The 24,226-nt window shown below is 38.3% G+C and overlaps 1 protein-coding gene across 4 annotated transcripts in view; it reads left to right on the forward strand.

Annotated features, from left to right (window-relative positions):
- SLC10A7 (solute carrier family 10 member 7) overlaps nucleotides 1-24,226 on the forward strand; it is a 276,385-nt gene that overhangs the window by 221,118 nt on the left and 31,041 nt on the right. For all 4 annotated transcript variants that reach the window (XM_012454014.3, XM_012454016.3, XM_021666719.2 and 1 more), the window contains 2 exons: nucleotides 8,408-8,573; nucleotides 9,520-9,571. In XM_012454014.3, the coding sequence (XP_012309437.1) occupies nucleotides 8,408-8,573; nucleotides 9,520-9,571 (218 nt within the window). The remainder of the gene's footprint in view (nucleotides 1-8,407; nucleotides 8,574-9,519; nucleotides 9,572-24,226) is intronic.

Here is a 24,226-nt window from a genome sequence, read left to right on the forward strand (position 1 = left end):
ATATATATTTCCCTGGTTATTCTTCATTGCAACACCTTGTTTGATTTCTTTAACCTTTCTCCCAAATTATACCTGTGTTTAGTTTGCTTGTTAACAGTTTGTCTCTGCCATTAGACTGTCAGCTTCTTGAGTACTGGGGCCACATTTGTTTTGTTTACCGTTACATTCCCAGACCATAGATACCCAATAAATATGTGTTGAAAGAGTGAGCAAAAGAATGAATGAGTCAGAGTTCAATGATCAGTAAGGGATATGCTTTGCTGTATAAAGCCATAACTGAATCTACCTGTATTTCTCATCTCCACACAGTTTAAGCTATGGATTATATTACTTTAAATTCATACATATTTTCTTGGTTCTGAAAATAATTCCATCCAATAATTTAAGGCTTATACATTCTTCTTGTAGTAGATCTTGGAAATTTCCCTATTAATAATAAATGCTTGGCTTAAAACGTAGGGAAAAAAAATCTGTGTGTAGGTTACTTAATTTTGTATGTATAGGGTTATATAATATATGTAATTTAAAAACATTTATCCAGAGAGAATAATGAATTGTTAGATGGCTCATTCTTCGTGTTCTCAGTAGTAAGTAGTAAATTATAAAGTAATAAAGGTAGTCAAAAAGTAGTATAGGCAGTTTTTTTTTTTCTTAAGTGTTCCACGTACCACAGTTCTTTGATGGCTCTTTTTGAGGAGAAACCTCTATGGTTGCATCTACCTGCCCCTCCTCTTGTATTCTGGTCTTAGAAATTAACAGTTACCACCCTGTCTCCACATCTAGAAACCACCAATCAGCCTTGCCTCCTCCCTCTCCTTACAGACATGCTCCTTTACCTCCAGGCAGTCACTACATCCTACCATTTCTGCCTTGGAAATCTTTCACACCTGGCCCCTACAGCCCTAGTCACACTGCTGGAGAGGATGACACACCTTCATCATCTCTTATCTGAATTATTGCACCTCTTAAACCTGTCTCTCTGCTGTGAGTCTCTTCCAATTCCCATCTAATGTCTTTACTGCCTCCAGAGTAGTCCTAAAAAACAAATCAATTCATATGATTCCTCTCCTTAAAAACTGCCCGGTAGCTCCCTGTTGCCAGTTCCTTGCGTGGCCCCAAAGCCCTTCAGAGTTTGGCCCAACCTGCTTCTCCAGTGCCACTTCCCACCACTCCTCTCCTTAGGGCTCTGCTTTTCCCATGCTATATACTCATCATCCTTCACCTGACCATGGCCCTTCACTGCTCTGTGCCTTTGACTGTATTGCCAGCAAACTCCTACTCATTGCTGAAGACTCGGTACAGAGATCCCCTCCAATGTGACACCTGCCTGCTCTGACCTAGACTGATCTAGATTAAATTCCACATCGCCCGTAGTACTTGATTCATAATATTTATCAGGAAAGAATATAATTTATCAATGTGCTTCCTAAAAGTAGAGACTGTATCTTCTTAATTTTCTTATCTCCTTGCTTATAGTAACTCTCAGTACATATGTATGTACTGAATCTGTTATTTCATCCCAAGTGGTAGTCTCCATAGGTTACTATTTATAGGGTACTTAATAACATACTCAAGAGTAGGGTGTTAGCTGTATAAAAAGATTGACTGAAGAGAAGTTTGAATTTATCTTCAGGGAGCCCCCAGCAGTAATTTTCCCTAGATTGTCATTTGTTCAGTGTAATATTTTTAGGTCTGTATATAGTAGGTTCTCAATAACAATGATGTTTTTCTTTCCTAGTTACCACCTGAAAAACATATCTGAAAAAAAATTATATTTTTTAAGGATACCAGTTCAAGGAAAAATAAATTATTCATAATCTTATGTTAAGGAAAACCATATTTCTAACACCTCCCTTGGTTATAGCCTTTGGATGAACTGTGCTATAACTGGCCCACAGATACATTGACGTAAATGATAGAGCCACATGTCTGAGTAGATGTTATTATATAAGTGCTGCTGCATGGTCCTCAGATCCTCCAGTACCATGCAGAAGGGGGAGCATCCCACAGACAAGGGTGCCCAGGGCAGACAGTGCCACCTCAGCTACCTCCTCCTACAGTCACAGCCTCACAAGGTCATCTCTGCCTATGGTGGTATAGATTGTGTGGTACACAACAATGCTGCATTTCAAAGAAGTATACCCACCTTATAGGCATCATAGGTTTGAATATTTATTATTAAAATTGTCCTGGCAGGAGGGAATAGAGTATATTAAAGAAGGGATTTTTCTAATACACACAAAAGTGCTACAGGGCTAGAGCAGGCCTGTTGGACCTTGATGATCAATCTCAGGCAGCCCACTTCATAACACCATGCCTGTCCTCACCTACTAAGCTCACATCCTCTAATCAGTAATTCTTCAACCTTACCAAGACCCCAGATTAACTGACCTTTCAGTCACCATCCTCATAGACTTTACTTTCCTTCTTACCCAGCTTTGAGTCCATAGTTTATCATTACAATCCCTCCTTGGCAAATATTCTCAACTCTTTCACCATTTCTCCCTTTGATGTACTTGCTCAAAAAGCCCCAACCCTGGTTAAAGCCAACTCTGCCTACTCCACGTGTGCAATGGAGCTGCTCCATCATTCACCTCACTCCCTGGCAAAGCTCTCAGCTTCTTCTCTCCATTTCACCTACTTCACAAAGGCCCAACGCTACTTCTACTGGAGCAGCTGAGCTTTGATTCTCAAGAGCAATACACATTGGTCTCATCTTGTGTTAAATTCATGACCCCAAATTGAACATGTCATCTAACACCTCCCAGAAACCCTACCCTACTTCCTTATAGTGTTCCTTTTTCTACTCTTCAAAGGGATTGTTTCACTTTATCCTAGATCTTCCCTTTTACCTCCCCAACACTCTCCCATTTGCCCATTGTCCTCACGTCTCACTAACTTTGCTTCTGTTTCTCAAACATGCCAATCTTGCTCCTGTCTTAGAACCTTTGCACTGGCCATTCCTTCTTCATGAAACACCTTGACACATTTCACCTCCTCAAAAGCACCTTTCCCCACCCTCTCCTTGGGTAGCTACCTGTAGCCACTCAGTCACTGTCATATCATCTAGTTTAAACTTCTGCTCAGTATGTATCATTATTTTGCCTCTTGTTTATTTGTTGTTTGCTTTTTATTTCTCTCTTAAACTAGAATGTAAGCATCATAAGAGCAGGGACCTTGTCTGCCTAGTTTAATCTATTGGCTCACCTCAACTGTGTGAGGTAATCTTTTGAGGACCTTGTTAGCAGGATACATATGTGCTGGTTCAGAGGAATCAGGTGTCCTGCATGGCAGGCTACTTTCACAGCTGTAACTAGGAGTGCCAAATTATGAAAATAAACACTTGTATGGATTGTTATATGCATCGTTTAAAATGAGGTTTTATCATTACTGGTTAAACAGAAAATGGGAACTAGAGAGAGAAGAAAAAGACCAGGAAGTATGAGCTGAATATATTTTTCTTAATTTTTTATTGGCGATAAAAGTTTATTATTCAACTTGTGATTTATATTTCTGAGAGTGAATTTTATTTTCTGTTTCCCCATACAATACTTCTTTTTGGTTGAAATCATCATTGACTGACTCTAATTTGATGGGAGGTCTAGTTTGGTCTTTGTCACCGCTTGACTGCACACATGGCTCCTAGGCCTCACTTTCCTCATTTGTAGAACAAAGAGTTATATATCCCCAAGGTGCTGTGACTCTGTGAGGTAAGATTAGTCTTTCCATAGATGGTTAGGAGATTGTTCCCTCCATCAGTCTAGAGAGAAATAAAATTTGTGCTGTCATAGCATTTTCTCTTCTTTTCCAACAAACCTTTTCAGGACATTTAAGTGCTTGTGACAAATACTTATTTTGTGCATTATATTTAAGAGTGATATACAAATAAACAATGAAACAGAAATTCTACCACTTTTTATTTTCCATCACCTTGAGTATTTTTTAAAGTGGCACACTAAAACCTACTTTCCCCCTATAAATTAATAATAAAAAAGCATATCTATACATTATCATTCATGCATCTCTGGTCTTTCCATTAGTGATTTGTTTCAGTTTGAGATGGGTCTTTCATATTAAATAGTCTTCCATTAAAGTTGAAGTTAGTGTTATTAATACTAGTAGAGTTTTTCACTTATAGCATTATATTAGATATGAACAGTTTTCATTGCTTCACCTGAAAATTGCTTTGAGAAAAAATTAACAGTGAGGTGTACTGATAAACAGTGATAGAAACATCATCAAACTGAGACTTGGAAATAAAAATAGTGATCATTTACCAGGGACAGGCCCTGTCTCTAAAGCATTTTATATTTACTTAGTTAATCCTCAAGACAACTACTGTTCTATCACAGACGAGGCACACAGAAAGTAAAGAATTTGCCCAACATCACAAAGTAAGGAGTGGAGCCAGGACTCAAAGTCAGGTGCACTGTGGCTCCAGAGTCTGTACTCTGAACCCCTGTGCCATGGTTCCTTCAGGAAATAGGGATCGTAGTCCTACCCACCCACCTCCCTAGCTTTTCAACATTTTATGCAAGTTGACTTGGCTCTCTGTGCCTCTGTTTTCAACGGTAAACTCAGCAGAATAATAGTGTGTGACCTTTCTCATGAGAATGAAATGAAGAAATAGGAAGAAGTTTCAAAGAGTGAAGTAGATAATAAGTGTTCATTGTGCCTATTTATTATTATTATTGTTCATGCTTTTTGCAAAGTGTTTTATTTTGAATCTACTCAATATTAAAAATATCTTTAAAGAAAGGCATTATAGAAATTGGGTTTGATTTCATATCTCTATACATTGCAACAGGATATTAATGAAGAAACAAAACTTTAGGAAACTATATGGATTTAGTGCAATAGAGGATAAAAATTGAAGAAACAAATTGAAACTACCTTGAAGAAAAATGTTTTGAAATTCAGACTTAACATGAAAAATTATCTATCATATATCTTTACTCAAAAATCAATTTATAAATGTAAAGACAATAGAAACAAAAAGCAAGGAAATCCTTCAACAAAAAAATTAAGAGAACTAAGATGATGGGTATTATACTTTATATCTATCTCAGTGAATCGACATTCTACACCTAAGGCATGTTATTTTTACAGGTTTCCAACTTGGAAGTCATGCAGAAATTGATATATGGCTCCGTTTATTAGAAGCACAGAGAGTCAAATTTAAGTTTCCCTTTACCCTTTCCTGCTATTTAGTTTAAAATAAAGAAAATCAAAGTTTTAAAGGTGAGACAACAAAATAAAAAAGCTTGTATGGAAGATTTTTTTCCTTCTCCCTTCACAGGGAAAAAATAGGTTAATGAGGATGTGTCACTTAATTTTGAACACCTACATTTCTCTGAGGTCTGAGGGCAAATGAATTAGTATAGATTCTGAAGGAAGATAGAACTGGCCACCTCACGAGAATGCCTTTTGCCACCTCATCTTGGATTTTCTTTTTTCCCAAGAGACAATTCTGAGGCATCTATATCAGGTTATGTTGATCTAGCTCAAGCAAAGTGTTGTTTTCTATAAGGTTATTAAAGATTTCTATAAGGCAAAGAAGTTTGGAGAATTTTAAAATGACATGAACTCTTGACAAATACAGAGTGATTGCATCAGAAGTATAAGTGGCTAAACTAAGAGAAGATGAGGTTTCCTGGAGTTTATATCCAAAGCATATCTTTGAGGCATGTCAACACTACTTACCCACTTTTGTTTATGAAACATTTTAACACCTTTCTAGCTACATAGTGCAAAAGCAGCTTCTTTGTGAATTTTATTTTAGAGGAAGATGGAAAAGCTCTGTGGAAGCTGGCAAGATATAAAAGGGTTTACTTAGAAAATATAGACAAATATCACAATAAGACTAGAAATGGTGACAATCTGCTCTCCCTCTAGGGTTACTGTTTCACTTGTACACCTGTCCATTCCCAACTTTCCAGTTGTTTTCTTTATTGAGATTAGGTATCCACCATTAACTTATTGGAGTGGTTAGAAGAAAGACATTTTGGCCAGAAGGATTCTGGACCTGGGAGACCCTGTTTCTTGCCATATTGAGGGAATCCTATTCTACTATGAGACTCTAAGAACTTTGCAATGAAGAAAGAGATAGATTTTTAGGTTAACTTAATCAAATTACAGTGGACTCTTTGTATTTGTGGGTTCTGCATCTGTGGATTCAACCACCTGCAAATAAAAAATAATTGGCAAAAAACAATAAATAAAAATATAATATACAAATTTTTTAAAATACAGTATAATAACCTACTATAGTATAATACATGTGTAAATAGTTGTTATAGGTATAATAAGTAATCTAAAGCTGATTTAAAATATACAGGAGGGTGTGTGTCGGTTATATACGAATACTACACTTTTTTTATCAGGGGTTTGAGCATTCATGGATTTCGTATCCACAGAGGTCCTAGAATGAATCCTCTGTGGATACCAAGGGGCATCTGTATTGCTTATAAAGTTGATTAGTTATAACAGATTTGTCTTGGCTTTTAAAATGTTTTTCACTTTCAAGTTATACCTAATTCATATTTATTTATATTGTTGGAGGGCAATGCTGGTAGGAGAAGAAGACACTAATTTTTGGAATTGGGATCATACATTTTATAACTTATTGCAGAGAGAGAAAATTTGTAGTGTTTTTAACCATTCTTTATTAAAACAAGATTGAAGGGCAGCATCAATTTCAATAATTTCATGTAATTTCCATTTATTTTATTTCCTAAAGGAGTTGAATTATATTAAATTTGCACAGCTACCAGTTTTATACTACCAAACACAATAGATTATGAAATGATTTTTTAAATGAAGTCCTTCTGTAGCCTTCCAATAACTAGCTACCCACCAACCCTGGTGACATGGTGATCATGGAGTTATCTGGATACCCATGATACTGTAGCACTATTATCCAAAATTTGTGTCCTAATATGTCAGTCCATAATGCTGTATGACAGACTGCTCTTATTTCTCTGTATACCACTGTATTTTAAATTTAAAGACAGAAATGAATGCTAGATAAATTACTATGATTTAGGATCACTTCTACACTCCCCCCACCTTCCCAAAAGAAACCCCATAATATTTTATAAATCCAAGTGTGGCTTTAATTACAAGATCTACTTTTTTAAAGAAAATTATTCATGATTTTTTTTAAATATCTAACACACTTTCCACTTATTCCACCCCACCTAACCTTCAGGGTTTTGTATCTGTACCTGGTACCAACTGGTCAGCTTTCTACCAAGATTGCCTTTAATACAGTCAGTTCACTTCATGAGTCCCCGAGAACAGTTAAAGTTGATCCAACAGCCAGTTGTTCAAAGATTCTATTAAGAGTAGTTTATTTTATTCTTGAGCATCTGTAAAGATATGCTCCATTGTGAATTAAGGCTTTTTAGTGACAGAGTAGATGATGACAGAACCCCATCAGCCTTATCAGGAGAAGTTCCCTGACCTCATTATTGCTAATGGATCCATGGTAATTCAGCCTGTTGTGAAATCTCATGTTCAATTATGCAGGATAATGAGTGACTCAAAACTTAATATGTCTCAGCTATCGTCCATATGATAGGACTTGTACAGCTTCTTTCAAAAGTGAAACTAGGTCTTAAGTAGAATGGTTCACTTTTATGTCCAAACAGAAGTTATCACTAATATTCAGATGACCTGATTTTAAAATAAGACAGAATTGCTCTATAACTTTATATTTCACTGATCCTTTTGTAGGAAAGTTAGGACAGGTTTATTCATTTTTAAGTGTTAATTCTGGAATTCTAAAAGTATGCAAATGGCATTTGTCTTTGGATTCACAAAAACTCTAGATATTCAGAGTTTGAATTATTTAAACTCCCACAACACATGCACTTTTGCTTTTCAAGCATGAGTTATAATTTAATTAAAAACTTCTGGTGCATTGCTAGCAGTTTAAATATTAATATGTTCCATGGATCACTTTCGATTATCTACCGTCTTGAAATTCTTGAAGATGTCAGATTTTTAAGATTCCCAAAGTTGCACTTGGAATTGTCTGTTGAGGCAAAGGGGACTGTGATAATTACACACATCCATTAGGATCAGCAGAGGAGATAAACTTTGGGGAGGCTTAATGGGCATGTCTCAGTGACAGCTAGCAAAGAGCATTTGGCATGATTAAGGATGGATTTGAATGCAGTTGAAAATATACTCTCATTATGGACACCCAGTGGAAGTTGCACTACAAATGTTAAATTCCCCAGAAGAAGAGTAGTGTGGCAGGGAAGCTTTGAAATCCACTGTGGCCATCAACCAAATTATTCTCTTTCCTTTATGTCTTTCTGCTGTCAGAATCACTTTGTGATGCCCAGTTCAACTCCCCACATCTCTGAAAAGAGGCAACCTGTTGATCTCTATATTTCAGATTGTCCGAAGATACATTAAGGATTGGCTTGAGAGAAAGAAGCCTCCTTTTGGTGCTATCAGCAGCAGTGTTCTCCTCATGATTATCTACACGACCTTCTGTGACACGTTCTCTAACCCAAATATTGACCTGGATAAATTCAGCCTTGTTCTCATACTGGTCATAAGTAAGTTGGAAAATGGGATAGCCTGGCTATCCCTCAGTCTCCTCAATAGCAATGCATAGCAATATGTGTTCTCTAAATTCATGTCTAGTGTTAATTTGACTAGAAATGAATGCTTAATTTTATATTACATTTACTCAGTGACTTTATCATATGTATTTGTTTTTTTAAGAAACGGTTTTACACTTCTATCTTAATTTCCTTTGTTTTTGAGTCTGCTGCCCCATTTTCTGATTCACAGTAGTTGATATCAGATGAGAGAAGCCTTAATTTCTGTCAGATGCAAATGTTATATTGAGCACTGTCATCAATTTAGTTTATTATAACTTTAAACTGATCTTACCCCTTATTGTGATTTAAAAACAGGATTTATAATATATGATATTATTATTCCTAAGTATAATAACTTGGCTGCATTGGTTAAAATGTGAATATTTACATCATATTTTCTAATAAAATTTACCCAAAGTAATATCATTTCATTTCGAGAAGCAGCAGACTACAAAATGCAGGAAACTGCTAAAGCTCAAAAAGCAACCTTTTGTTCTATTTATCCTGTAATCACAAAGACAACTGTACTAATGTTGTAATATCGAAGAATCTTCTGTTATTCTAAAGTATATTATATGCTACTACATTTATGGTATTTGCTAGAAATATTCATAGTATAAACCAGCTCTTTCTAAATTGACCAAATTAAATAACCAAATCTTAGATAGGCTTTAGGTTTTCCCTCAATAACAAAGAGTGTGTCTGGGGATATCATCAATAAGAACAGACTGATTCCCACTAATTGAAGTGATTATTTCAATTTAGCAAGGTATGCTTGTTTGGTTTATTTGTTTGTTTTTCTTTTTTGGTTCCTATAAGTTTAAGATAAAACAAGTGTAAGTATGCTACAAATACTGCTTTTAGAATGCTAATTTAGATTCAATCTTTTTTTCTTCAGTATTTTCTATCCAGCTGAGTTTTATGCTTTTAACCTTCATCTTTTCAACAAGGTAAGTGATTTGGTATCTCTTGCTGTTGTTAGTTTTCTAAATGAGGAATCATGCTCTCTACTTGGCTATATGCCACTATGCACTTACATATTTTTTTTTCTCCTGTCTCCCTGACCATTCTGCCTCTCTTCTGCCACCCTCAAATTGTAGACATTACAAAGGATCTTTCCTTGGCCTTGTTTCATCTATCCACATCGTGTGCTTAAGCAGGCCCTTCCTTTCTACTGGCTTGAGCTGTTAGCTTCATACTGATGATTTTCAAGTATACACCATTCACTACAATGGTGGTTTTTTTTTTTTGAGTTTGAACCCTATTTTTCAATTACCATTTAGATATCTTTACTTGACTGTCTTAACAAGACCTTAGACTCAAGATATTCAAAATGGAGTTAATGTTTTTCCCAAAAAACTGCCTCTTTCTCTCTTATTTCTTTCCTTATTTTTAGTGGAACCACCATCCTCAGAGTTCCTCGAACTGGAATCCTTCACATCATTATTTTTTAAATTTCTCGATCCTACTTCTATAATATTTTTCTTGCTCCCAAGGCCACTTCCTTAATTCAGGTTCTTGTTCTGTTTCTCTCTAGGCTGTTTCAATAGATATCTTACTGGTAATTCCATTTCTAGACCCAACTTTCATTATGCATTTCATGGTGCTTCCAATGACTAGAATTCTGATAATGGCTCTCTGGTTCAGATAACTTCAATGGTTATCCAGTGCCTGTAGAATGAAGTTTATTTTGGGGGACAAGGTCCTCTAGTCTATTTTCCAGTCTCATGAACCAATACTACTGTTCGTACTGTCTAAGCTTTAGGTTGATGTAAAATCTTTGCTGCTCCCTGCAAGAATCTCATGCTTTCTCATTTCTGTCCCTTGCTTAGGCAGCTCCCATATCCAAATTCATCTCCATGTCCTGGTTCCTCCTTCCTGTTCTTAAAAGCTCACCTCAAATGCAAATTTTTTCACCTTTATTATACATTACAAATATTACTCAAACTTTTGGTTAGAGAAAGTCACCACGGGGAATGCCACAAGTAAGAGGTGATTTCAATCTTGCACTGATAAGCAAGTGTCCTCTGCTTGGTACAGTAAGCCAACCTGTATTCAGTTCAAAGAAGAAGAACGCACTTCCCAAGAGAGTATAGAGCAAGGATTCGAGGAAATGATGGGGCGTGACCTGAGCCATGCAGAATGGCTAAATGTTCAGCAGTCAGAGATGCCAAGAGGGAGTTCTTGGTGGGAGAAGATGCAATAATGCAAATGTGGACACATAAAAACAAGATACGGGGAGACATTAGGAGTAGAGGAAGATTAGAAATAGTAATAGTAACTGAAAAGGTAGGTTTGAGCCAGATTGCAAAGCCCATGAACACCAGGCAGTACCAATGAGTAACCACAAGGGAAAGAGCCTATGCTGTTCATAAGTCTTGAAAAAGCATCAGTGCAGTGGATGGTGCAGGCCTCACATTAGGCACTTGGCTCTCACAGCACTTGGTATAGCACTAGGCTGATTGTAAACAGTCAATAAAAACTTATTGATTGATGTAATTTGAAGCATTTTCCCAAGCTTGAGGTTGTGATTTATGAAGTAACAGTAAAGCCTGGAGCCATTAAGTCACAGAGAAAATGTGACTTAATTGGGTAAGTCTGAGAGCAGGAGCTATTTTAAAGTTCTTTTTGTAAATGGCTTATTATATCACCTTAGAAAAGACATTTGCCTTTCAGTGGCAGTTTATTTGCTGGTCCTTGTGGCAAAAGTGATAATCACACCCACTCCTCCTATCAGTTGAGGTAGGATGCAGATGTCCTGTTAGTGACTGAAAATTTTCTTGAAAAATAGAGCACAGAAGAGCATAGAACAGCCACTACTGGACTGCTAAAGGAGGCATGGGTGGCAGAGGTATGACACCTAGTTGAACTAAAATTGAGAATTTCCGGCACAGAGTAGACTGGACTTACATAAGGCTCTGTGATTTTTAAATCCTTCTTTTCTTTCTTATTCTGCACTTACTGAGCTTCTTTCAGAGGTTTTGTTTTGTTTTGTTTTGTGAGACAGGGGCTTGCTTTGTCACCTAGGATGGAATGCAGTGATGCCATCATAGCTTGCTGCAGCCTCAAACTCCTGGGCTCAAGTGATCCTCCCACCTCAGCCTCCCAAGTTAGCTGAGACTACATGCAAACGCCACCATGCTTGGCTAACTTGTAATTTTTTTGTAGAGACAAGCTCTTGCTATGTTGCTCAGGCTGGTCTTAAACTCCCGGACTCAAGTGATCCTCCCTCCTTGGCCTCCCCAAAGTGCTGGGACTATAGGCATGATTCACCATGACTAGCCATCTGTCAGGTATTTAACTTCCTTGACCTACAGTCACACCTACACCTTCTTTGATAAACAACAGCATGTAGAACTTCTGTAATCATGCTCTAGAGTAAAGGTTGCATAGCCACACAATATTCCATTATAATAAGGGAATTTTTCAAATGAACATAATTTAAAAGGTGGTTTTCATATTCTATTTTCATGCTTAGAAACCCTATAACTCTTCTAAGGATTTTATTGGAGGAATGAAAGATGTGAATATTTATTAAACCCTGCTCCATGGCAGGCATTCTCTTAGGGATTATCCATGTTATTTCATGTAAGTGTGACAGCAAAAACTGTAGTACTATGAATTTTTATTGCTATTTTGGTAGTTGAGGACCTATGCTCAGAGTAGTTTAATAACCTGCCTAAAATAGTTTAGTAACGTAACCAAAATCAGATAGAAAATAGGACACCTAGAATTGACATCCATTTCCATTTGACATTTCCAAAAACATTTGCCCAGGCCTTTTCCACTGGAAACTATTTCAATTACTTTTTTTATTATTAAGATTTTACTTTAAGTTCTGGGTACATGTACAGAACGTGCAGGTTTGTTACATAGGTATACATGTGCCATTGTGGTTTGCTGCACCTATCAACTCGTCGTCTAGGTTTTAAACCCCACATTGTCCTAATGCTCTCCCTACCCTTCCCCCTCAACCCCTAAAAGGCCCTGGTGTGTGATGTTCCCCTCCCTGTGTCCATGAGTTCTCATTGTTTAACTCCCACTAATGAGTGAGAACATTCGATGTTTGAATACTTGTTTTCATTAGGGAATTTGTAAAGAGTATTTGACTACACTCTTCAAGTTCATACACAAACAAGTTAATCAAAGATACCAGGACCTAATGGTTTATATTCTGCTGAGTTCCATTTTCTTTTCCTACTTTTTGTTCCTTCCTGCAGAGGACAATTAGTGAAACTGTGTATGTGTGTGTGTGTGCACGCATAAACTTTTCTTCCTTTCTTTTCAGTTTTCTCTTACCAATTCAGTAAATCTAAAGTCAATTTGGGTATCAAAAGACAAAATTCTCAGCATGGAAATCCATCTGTCTTTTGTGTGTGTCTGTGTAGCATGCTACTATACTCTGATGATGGAAGTTTAGCATAAAACCAGTAGACACCCAGCCTAGAAAATTCAACTTTCCTGCAACATGCTGCTTATCTGGTTAGCATTTCTTAGATTTACCAACTTAATGTGTTACCATGCTAGTGAGTATTTAAAATAGATTTGAGAGTTATTACTCTGTATTCTTGTTTATTCGTCTACAGAATAGTGTCAGAGTTAAAAATTCAAACTCTGGAATCAAACAGACTTGAACTTCAGATCTACTTAATAACTTTGTATAAAATGGAGGTAGTATAGCACTTATCTCACAGGATTATTTGGAGAATTAAATAGTGTGCACATAAAGTCCTCAGCATAATACTAGCATATAGCAAGTGCTCAATAAATGTTGGCTACTACAGAATATTTATTACACCGAACCAGCTTATATTGTATTAAAAACTAATGATCAGGCCAGGCACAGTGGCTCACACCTGTAATCCCAGAACTTTGGGAAGCCGAGGCAGGTGGATCACTTGAGATCAGGAGTTTGATACCAGCCTGGCCAACATGGCGAAATCTCATCTCTACTAAAAATACAAAAATTAGCCCGGAGTGATGGCATGTTCCTGTAATCCCAGCTACTCCAGAGGCTGAGACAGGAGAATTGCTTGAACCCAGGATGCACAGGTTGCAGTGAGCTGAGATCACACCACTGCACTCCAGCCTGGGTGACAGAATGAGACTCGTTGTCTCAAAACAAACAAACTAAAAAACAACTAATGATCAGAGTTGGGGCATTAGCTTTGCTAGCTTTGTAATACGTTATTTTTTAATTTTCTCTGTCCCAATTGCTAGGAAATGAGTTGATTCATCAAGCCAAGAGTCAGCTATCCAATGACCTAACCATTCTGCAACTTTGCGAAACTGCAAATTAAAAAAAAAAAAATTGTTGAAAAAGCTTAGAAAAGGAAAGCAGTAACTGGGAATATTTTAAAAATATATAAAAAGTTTGATAGCCTGATAACTAGAGTAACAGAAAACTATATTGTCATTAGAGTGACCAAAGAAACTGTTAATAAAAGAAAACAAATATTCAAATATTTGTGTATGTGTTTTAATTCTGATCAGTACATTTGCAGTAAGATATCTCAATCCGTCTTTCACTATAGCCCTGGGAGAAGCAGGATGGGAGAGGGAGAAAGGGAAGCAGGGAAGGAAGATGGGCACCATCATTAATGGTAAGTTTCCTTACCATTTCAGAGGAAGCCACTAAGCTTTGGCACCCTGGGTAAACTTGTTCAGTGCCACACAGCTAAAAACAGAATAAGCCTTCTCTGAAAACGAGCAGAGACAAAACACAGGTACAGAGGTTAACAAAGGAGAGGCTTCACATGGAATTTTTCTCCTCTGAAAATAGTGGGCTTAAACAGAAGTATCTCAAAGGACCTTTTCTGCTCTGCATTCTGTGATTCTACTAGTAAAACTTGACATGTTTTCCTTTGTGGGTACTGCAAAGGAAGGCAAAGTAAATATTCTGTGGAAAACACTGATTGAAAGCTTTGTAAGAGAGAATAAAAAGACCAGTTGGGAAGAAAAGGAAATAAACATCTCAAGAGAAGGCAAAGTGATCAAAAGAATCATTTAAAACGGGATAAAAAGAAAATCAATATTAAAAAGAGATAAGGTAGAGTTAGAAAATAAATAGTAATGTGATTCCTTTCAAGGATATGAGCAGACACAATGGAGATGTTAATCAGTGAAAATAATTTTAGTCATTACTACTTAACTATAATGTACGGGACACTTGATTTTTCTGGGTCTTGTCATGACCTTGTAACATAAAGTCCCCCTGGACACAGTGTGGCTAAGGGTGGATTATTTACCAAGATAGCTGCTCTCACCCATTACATTTTTTAGTGTTTTTTGGTTTTAACATTTTCTTTCTCAGAAGGCAAACTTACGACCAAGGTTTGGGGCAACCAACTTGCTAATTGTGTGACTTTAGGGGAATTGTTTAAACTACTTGTGTTTCCAGTTCAATTTTTGGAAAAAGCAGAGCAATAACACTCTATTTGTACAGCTATTCTGAGGAGGAAGTAATACTGGCTGCAATGTGCTTAGAAAAGTGCTCAGTAATGCTTATGCCATGGTAATTCACCACCCTTAGGAACAGAGGGTTAAGTGAGCATCTACTCTATCAGCTTTCTCTGATGTACAGCACTCCGATCCTACATAGCTAGAGTACAAGTCAACCCTACCTAGTAGGAATATTGTTTTTAACCTTAAATGTTCCCTTTTTATGCCTTAAGGTTCTAATCCTCCCTTTCCACTGATGGACTTTTTGTCAATAAGACTGTAGAGCAGTGTTACTGAAAGCAGTGAGCTAGAAATCTCCCAGTGTGACCCTAGCTTTGGTCCCCCTACCTGAAACAGAGGACAAGTAAGCATATCTTGCAAATATCCTCTTTAGCCACATTGCGAATGATGCTCTAATGAGCAGCAGCCAGCGCCAGATTAAATCAGAGCCTCCTTGACCAGAGAGACTTTGACACATTGGAAATGTGCTGTAACCTTGAAAAGAACAAGTTGTCAAGCAGAACAAAGTTTACTATAGGAGAAATGTATTGACAGAATCTCTAGGAATAAAACCAAATGCATAAACCCAGATGCAGCCATGTAAACAAGAGCTACAAAAGACAAAGTTTTTGAAGTGCTCCCAACACCACAAACACTGCTGGACAACATCCCCCACCTAGGCCAGATGATCACATTACATGTTCTACAATCACTGGAGGGCATGCACTCCTGCATGAAAGTATTTTTAGTCATTGTGAATTGACCGTAAATCGTATTCTCCAATCTGCCAATTTCAAGCTTTCCTAATGTCTTTGATTCCCAGGCCTCAGAATTAACTCAAAATTGCCTCACACTTTACAAAGAAAGTAAAATTTCTGCCTTAAGTTTCCTCTGCTTGCCCACTCTCTACCTGAAAAATCTCTGTGTTTTTCACTCCCCTTGTCTACTTAGGCTTTCAGCTCAAAAATGATAGGAAATGCTCTGCTCCAGCTAATGTCTTTATTCTTGTCTTCTGAGGCCTCTCTGAGGACCTGTGTTCATCAGGTATTTCTATCTGCTGTGTCTTCATTCCCTCTTTATAATCATGTTCAAATCTCCTGTGACCCTTTTCTTCCTTTTGCCAGATTTCTTGAAAACACAGTCTTTCTCACCACTCCAAACACAGTCCTTCTAACCACTCAACACAGTCCTTCTCACCACTCCAAACTCGGTCCTTCTCACCACTCCAAACACGGTCCTCCTCACCACTCCAAACACGGTCCTCCTCACCACTCCAAACACGGTCCTCCTCACCACTCCAAACTCTGTCCTTCTCACCACTCCAAACACGGTCCTCCTCACCACTCCAAACTCGGTCCTCCTCATCACTCCAAACTCAGTCCTTCTCACCACTCCAAACTCGGTCCTCCTCACCACTCCAAACACGGTCCTCCTCACCACTCCAAACACGGTCCTCCTCACCACTCCAAACTCTGTCCTCCTCACCACTCCAAACACGGTCCTCCTCACCACTCCAAGCTCTGTCCTCCTCACCACTCCAAACTCGGTCCTCCTCATCACTCCAAACTCGGTCCTTCTCACCACTCCAAACACGGTCCTCCTCACCACTCCAAACTCGGTCCTCCTCATCACTCCAAACTCGGTCCTCCTCACCACTCCAAACACGGTCCTCCTCACCACTCCAAACTCTGTCCTCCTCACCACTCCAAACTCGGTCCTTCTCACCACTCCAAACTCGGTCCTCCTCACCACTCCAAACTTGGTCCTCCTCACCACTCCAAACTCGGTCCTCCTCACCACTCCAAACTCGGTCCTCCTCATCACTCCAAACACGGTCCTCCTCACCACTCCAAACACGGTCCTCCTCATCACTCCAAACTCAGTCCTTCTCACCACTCAAACACAGTCCTTCTCACCACTCAAACACAGTCCTTCTCACCACTGCAAACTCAGTCCTTCTCACCACTCCAAACACAGTCCCTCTCACCATCCAAACACAGTCCCTCTCACCATCCAAACACAGTCCTTCTCACCACTCTAAACTCAGTCCTTCTCACCACTCCAAACTCAGTCTTTCTCACCACTCCAAACAGAGTCCTTTTCACCACTGCAAACTCAGTTCTTCTCACCACTACAAGTCCAGTAGACATCAGCATCAACTCTTTGGCCTCCTTAGCCCAAGGCTCACTGGGCCTCGTCTTCAATTCTCTGTTTTCTTAATGCCTTAATACTCCTCTTGGTCCCATATGCTCAACGTTTCTAATTTCTCTTTGATTCTTTCTTCTCTCTCAAAGCAATGATGATAATATCCATATCCCCTATGATGTGTTAGGCATTTACATTGTGCCACATTCTTAACAAGCCTTGGCATTTGTCCTCAAATTGACCCTAAAAGTCAGGCAGTCTTATATTCATTCTACATATGAGCAAAAGGATGGTCTGGAATTAAAATCATGTGTATTTTCTCCAAAAGTCTCTACTCTTGAGCTGTTGGAAAGTAATATTGCACATAATAGTTGAGAAATTCTTTTCACCCTACCTCCATGTCTTTTTCCACCATCTCCTGTCCTCACTCTGATTCTTTAGGCCCTTAGAGCTCCCTGCTTCCTGCCCAGCCTCACCATCTTCAGTCTTACCCAATGCTGTGTGATCACTCCTCCTTAAGAATGGATCTACTTATATTATTCTACTGTCCCAAGTCCTTCAGCAGTTCCCCTTATCCCATCTTATCAGGTCCATACTCCTGACCATAAGCCAGCATCCCTGCACACAGTCAGCCTGAAGAACATGTTCTTTGCCAACTGCACCCTATACATCCAAACTGCAGTCTCACTGCTCCCTATCTAAAACATATATCTTCACATGTCTAAATCTATTCTTTAAGGCCCAGTTTAATTGTTATTTTTTCCCAGAAAGTTCTTGCTCCATCATCATCTCCTACTTTCCCTGCCAAGCTAGAGGTGATCTTACTCTTTCAGTCGCAGAGCACTCTATTTCTCTCTCCTCTCCTCTTTCTCATATGTATCTGTAGTGCTTTCATCTCCCAGCCCATGCATTTATAGAACCTTATGGAAATCCTTCCCTACTAGGCCTACTGTGAGGAATAAAGGGATGAAGAAATATGTAAGCCATATAGTACAATGTTTAAAAAACAAGAACGGTATCACAATATCAATATGAGAATAAAATGTAGAAACAATAAGCCAGTCTTACTAAATAAGAGGTTATGATATACATCTGTGGGGAATCCTCAGCTGAAGTAAGACACCAAAAATTCAGTTTGAAAGTTGTTATCAAGAAAGAGCTTAGAAGTGAGACTGGCTAGGAAGCAGAAACATGCATGTCTTTTCACAAGAGAGACCAAAGTGCCTTTTAAATATTCTCTTGACACAGAAACAAGGGATGAGGAAGAGGGGAGGACTCTTCTTTCCTCCTGTGAGTGTACAGCAAGAAAAACAGGATGTGGGATCTATTTAGGGAAGAGTTTGCTCCCAGCAAAAGTAGTGCATGGGGATGAGATTACTAAGGGGAATGATGGGGTCTCTTTCATTAGAGAGCCTTAAACATCGAGTACATTGTTATATCTGCAACTGTATACATAGAGTCAGTTTCTAGAGCATTTTTCCATTTGCTAACTCTTCTGTCAGAGTTCAGGGCAGGGAATGAATAGACTCTATGCAGTCAAATCCTGAGATCCTGACTCCACAGGAAAGAATAAAGTCTAAAATATAAGGGCACAATCATAACAATGACATTTTTAGCTTTTTTGGCTTTCTAAACCCTTATCTAAAATAGGAAATCCTATTATGACATCCAACTCTCAGTACCGACTCCCCACAACATTTAATCAGTTTAGACTGAGTTTTTTTTTATGCTTAACATAGTATATAACAATAGTAGAATATAGAATATAGTAATTAAGAACACAGGCCTAGAAACTAGAATAGACTCTATTTGAATCTTGGCTCTGTCACTTACTACCATGAACCCTGAATAAGTTATACACTTCTGTGTGCCTTAGTTTTCTCATCTGTAAATAGGAATATTGTATCACTTGCCTTTTGGGGTTGTTGCTTTCACATGTAAAGACATTAGAGAAGTGTCTCATACCTGATACTGCTCAAAAAATGATAATTTGTTGTTTTTACTAAAATATATGTTAAGTCTTTATTCATACCATGTATTTCTTAAGTGTGTGTTTGCTGCCAGAAGGTTGTATTTCTCCTTGAAAGAAATTTTTGTAGATATATTAATCCTTTCTAGTCACTGGGTAAATATCAAGTAGTAACCTTAAGACTTAGCTAAAAGAGTTCCTTGTTCCATTTTGTTAATTTATTTATTTATTGTACTTTAGGTTCTGGGGTACATGTGCAGATCATGCAGGATTGTTGCATAGGTACACACATGGCAAGGTGGTTTGCTGCCTCCATCCCCCCGTCACCTACATCTGGCATTTCTCCCCATGTTATCCCTCCCCAACTTCCCCACCTACCTTTATCCCTCCCTTGGCCCCCCACCAACAGATTCCAGTGTGTGATGCTCCCCTCCCTGTGTCCATGTGTTCTCGTTGTTCATCACCTGCCCATGAGTGAGAACATGCAGTGTTTGATTTTCTGTTCTTGTGTCAGTTTGCTGAGAATGATGGTTTCCAGATTCATCTATGTCACTACAAAGGACACAAACTCATCATTTTTTATGGCTGCATAGTAATCGATGGTGTATATGTGCCATATTTTCCTTGTCCAGTCTATCATCGATGAGCATTTGGGTTGGTTCCACGTCTTTGCTATTGTAAACAGTGCCACAGTGAACATATGTGTGCATGTGTCCTTATAACAGAATAATTTATAATCCTTTGGGTATATACCCAGTAATGGGATTGCTGGGTCAAATGGAATTTCTATTTCTAGGTCCTTGAGGAAGCGCCACACTGTCTTCCACAATGGTTGGACTAATTTACACTCCCACCAGCAGTGTAAAGTGTTCCTGTTTCTCCACATCCTCTCCAGCATCTGTTGTCTCCAGATTTTTTAATAATCGCCATTCTAACTGGTGTGAGGTGGTCTCTCAATGTGGTTTTGATTTGCATTTCTCTAAAATGACCAGTGATGATGAGCATTTTTCATATGTTTGTTGGCCTCATATATATCTTCTTTTGAAAAGTGTCTGTTCATATCCTTCGCCCACTTTTGGATGGGATTGTTTGCTTTTTCCTTGTAAATCTATTTTAGTTTTTTGTAGATTCTGGATATTAGCCCTTTGTCAGATGGGTAGATTGCAAAATTTTTTTCCCATTCTATTGGTTGCCTGTTCACTCTAATGATTGTTTCTTTTGCTGTACAGAAGCTCTGGAGTTTAATTAAGTCCCATTTGTCTATTTTGGCTTTTGTTGCCAGTGCTTTTGGTGTTTTAGTCATGAAGTCCTTGCCTATGCCTGTGTCCTGAATGGTTTTGCCTAGGTTTTCTTCTAGGGTTTTTATGGTGTTAGGTCTTTTGTTTAAATCTTTAATCCATCTGGAGTTAATTTTAGTGTAAGGTGTCAGGAAGGGGTCCAGTTTCTGCTTTCTGCACACTGCTAGCCAGTTTTCCCAACACCATTTATTAAACAGGGAATCCTTTCCCCATTGCTTGTTTTTGTCAGGTTTGTCAAAGATCAGATGATTGTAGATGAGTGGCATTGCCTCCAGGGCCTCTGTTCTGTTCCATTGGTCTATATCTCTGTTTTGGTACCAGTACCATGCTGTTTTGATTGCTGTAGCCTTGTAGTATAGCTTGAAATCAGGTAGCGTGATGCCTCCGGCTTTGTTCTTTTTGCTTAGAATTGTCTTGGCTATGCATACTCTCTTTTGGCTCCATATGAAGTTTAAGGTGGTTTTTTCCAGTTCTGTGAAGAAGGTCATTGGTAGCTTTATGGGGATAGCATTGAATCTATAAATTACTTTGGGTAGTATGGCCATTTTCACAATATTGATTCTTCCTAATCATGAGTGTGAAATGTTTCTCCATCTGTTTGTGTCCTCTCTTATTTTCTTGAGCAGTGGTTTGTAGTTCTCCTTGAAGAGGTCCTTTACATCCTTTGTTAATTGTATTCCTAGGTCTTTTATTCTCTTTGTAGCAATTGTGAATAGGAGTTTGCGCATGACTTGGCTCTCTGTTAGTCTGTTGTTGGTGTATATAAATGCTTGTGATTTCTGCACATTGATTTTGTATCCCGAGACTTTGCTGAAGTTGCTTATCAGTTTAAGGAGATTTTGGGCTGAGATGATAGGGTCTTCTAAATATACAGTCATATCATCTGCAAATAGAGACAATTTGACTTCCTCTTTTCCTAATCAAATACCCTTTATTATTTTTTTTCTTACATAATTGCTCTGGCTAGAACTTCCAATACTATATTGAATAGGAGTGGTGAGAGAGGGCATCCTTGTCTAGTGCTGGATATCAAAGGGAATACTTCCAGTTTTTGCCCATTCAGTATGATATTGGCTGTAGGTTTGTCGTAAATAGCTTTTATTGTTTTGATATATGTTCCTTCGATACCAAGTTTATGAGAGTTTTTAGCATAAAGGGCTGTTGAATTTTGTCGAAGGCCTTCTCTGCATCATTTGAGATAATCATGCAGTTTTTGTCTTTGGTTCTGTTTATATGGCGGATTACGTTTATAGACTTGCATATGTTGAACCAGCCTTGCATCCCTGGAATGAAGCCTACCTGATCGTGATGGATAAGCTTTTTGATGTGCTGTTACAATCAGTTTGCCAGTATTATATTGAAGATTTTTGCATCTATGTTCATCATGGATATTGGCCTGAAGTTTCCTTTTTTTGTTGAGTCCCTGCCGGGTTTTGGTATCAGGATGATGTCGGTCTCATAAAATGATTTGGGAAGGACTCCCTCTTTTTGTGTTGTTTGGAATAGTTTCAGAAGGAATGGTACCAGCTCCTCTTTGTACGTCTGGTAGAATTCAGCTGTGAACCTGTCTGGACCTGGACTTTTTTTGGTTGGTAGGCTATTAATTGCTGCCTCAACTTCAGCCCTTGTTATTGGTCTATTCAAGGTTTCGACTTCTTCCTGGTTTAGGCTTGGGAGGGTGCAAGTGTCCAGGAATTTGTCCATTTCTCCCAGGTTTACTGATTTATGTGCACAGAGCTGTTTGTAGTAATCTCTGATGGCAGTTTGCATTTCTGTGGAATCAGTGATGATTTCTCTTTGTCATTTTTTATTGCATCTATTTGATTCTTCTCCCTTTTCTTTTTTATTAATCTGGCTAGCAGTCTGTCTATTTTGTTGATCTTTTCAAAAAACTAGCTCCTGGATTTATTGATTTTTTGAAGGGTTTTTTGTATCTCTATCTCCTTCAGTTCTGCTCTGTTCTTAGTTATTTCCTGTCTTCTGCTAGCTTTTGAGTTTTTTTATCCTGCTCCTCTAGCTCTTTCAATTTTGACGATAGGGTGTCAGTTTTAGATCTTTCCTCGCTTCTCATGTGGGCATTGATTGCTATAAATTTCCCTCTAGACACTGCTTTAAATGTGTCCCAGAGATTCTAGTATGTTGTGTCTTCATTCTCGTTGGTTTCAAATAACATCTTTATTTCTGCCTTCATTTCATTGTTTATCCAGTCAACATTCAGAAGCCAGTTGTTTGTTTCCATGAAGCTGTGTGGTTCTGAGTTAGTTTCTTAATTCTGAGTTCTAATTTGATTGCCCTGTGGTCTGAGAGACTGTTACGATTTCCATTCTTTTGCGTTTTTTGGGGAGTGATTTACTTCCAATTATGTGGTAAATTTTAGAGTAGGTGCAATTCGGTGCTGAGAAGAATGTATATTCTGTGGACTTGGGAGTGGAGAGTCCTGTAGATGTCTATTACATTTGCTTGGTCCAGATCTGAGTTCAAGTCCTGGATATCCTTGTTAATTTTCTGTCTCATTGATCTGTCTAATATTGACAGTGGAGTGTTAAAGTCTCCCACTATTATTGTGTGGGAGTCTAAGTCTCTTTGTAGGTGGTTAAGAACTTGCTTTATGCACCTGGGTGCTCCTGTATTGCGTGTGATGTTTGGGATTGTTAGCTCTTCTTGATGCATTCATCTTTTTACCATTATGCAATGCCCTTCTTTGTCTCTTTTTAACTTTGTTGGTTTAAAGTCCATTTTATCAGAGACTAGGATTGCAACTCCTGCTCTTTTTTGCTCTCCATTTGCTTGATAAATCTTCCTCCATCCCTTTATTTTTAGCCTATGGGTATTCTTGCATGTGAGATGGATTTCCTGGATACAGCACACCAATGGGTCTTGACTTTTTATACAACTTGCCAGTCTGTATCTTTTGATTGGGGCATTTAGCCCATTTACATTTAAGGTTAATATTGTTATGTGTGAATTTGATCCTGCCATTTTGATGCTAGTTGGATGTTTTGCCCGTTAGTTGATGCATTTTTTTCATTGTGTCGGTGGTCTTTACCATTTGGTACATTTTTGGAGTGGCTGGTACTAGTTGTTCCTTTCCTTGTTTAGTGCTTCTTTCAGGGGCTCTCATAAGGCAGGCCTGGTGGTGACGAAATCTCTCAGCAATTGCTTGTCTATACGGGATTTTCTTTCTCCTCCGCTTAGGAAGCTTAGTTTGGCTGGATACGAACTTCTAGGTTAAATGTTCTTTTCTTTAAGGATGTTGAATATTGGCCCCCACTCTCTTCTAGCTTGTAGGGTTTCTGCGGAGAGATCCGCTGTGAGTCTGATGGGCTTCTCTTTGTGGGTAACCCGACCTTTTTCTCTGGCTGCTCTTAGCATTTTTTCCTTCATTTCAACTGGTGAGTCTGAAGATTATGTGCCTTGGTGTTGCTTTTCTTGAGGAATATCTTTGTGGTGTTCTCTGTATTTCCTGGACTTGAATGGTAGCCTGTCTTGCTAGGTTGGGGAAGTTCTCCTGGATAATATCCTGAAGAGTGTTTTCCAACTTGGATTCATTCTCTCCGTCACATTCAGGTACACCTATCAAACGTAGATTAGGTATTTTCACACAATCCCATATTTCTTGGAGGCTTTGTTCATTTCTTTTCACTTTTTTTTCTCTAATCTTGTCTTCTCATTTTATTTCATTGAGTTAATCTTCAGTCTCTGATATCCTTTCTTCTGCTTGGTCGATTCAGCTATTGAAACTTGTGTATGCT

This window comes from Aotus nancymaae, unplaced genomic scaffold (assembly GCF_030222135.1).
Source record: "Aotus nancymaae isolate 86718 unplaced genomic scaffold, 86718_ANA_hifiasm-v0.15.2.pri h1tg000033l, whole genome shotgun sequence".
NCBI classification, from domain to species: Eukaryota; Metazoa; Chordata; class Mammalia; order Primates; family Aotidae; genus Aotus; species Aotus nancymaae.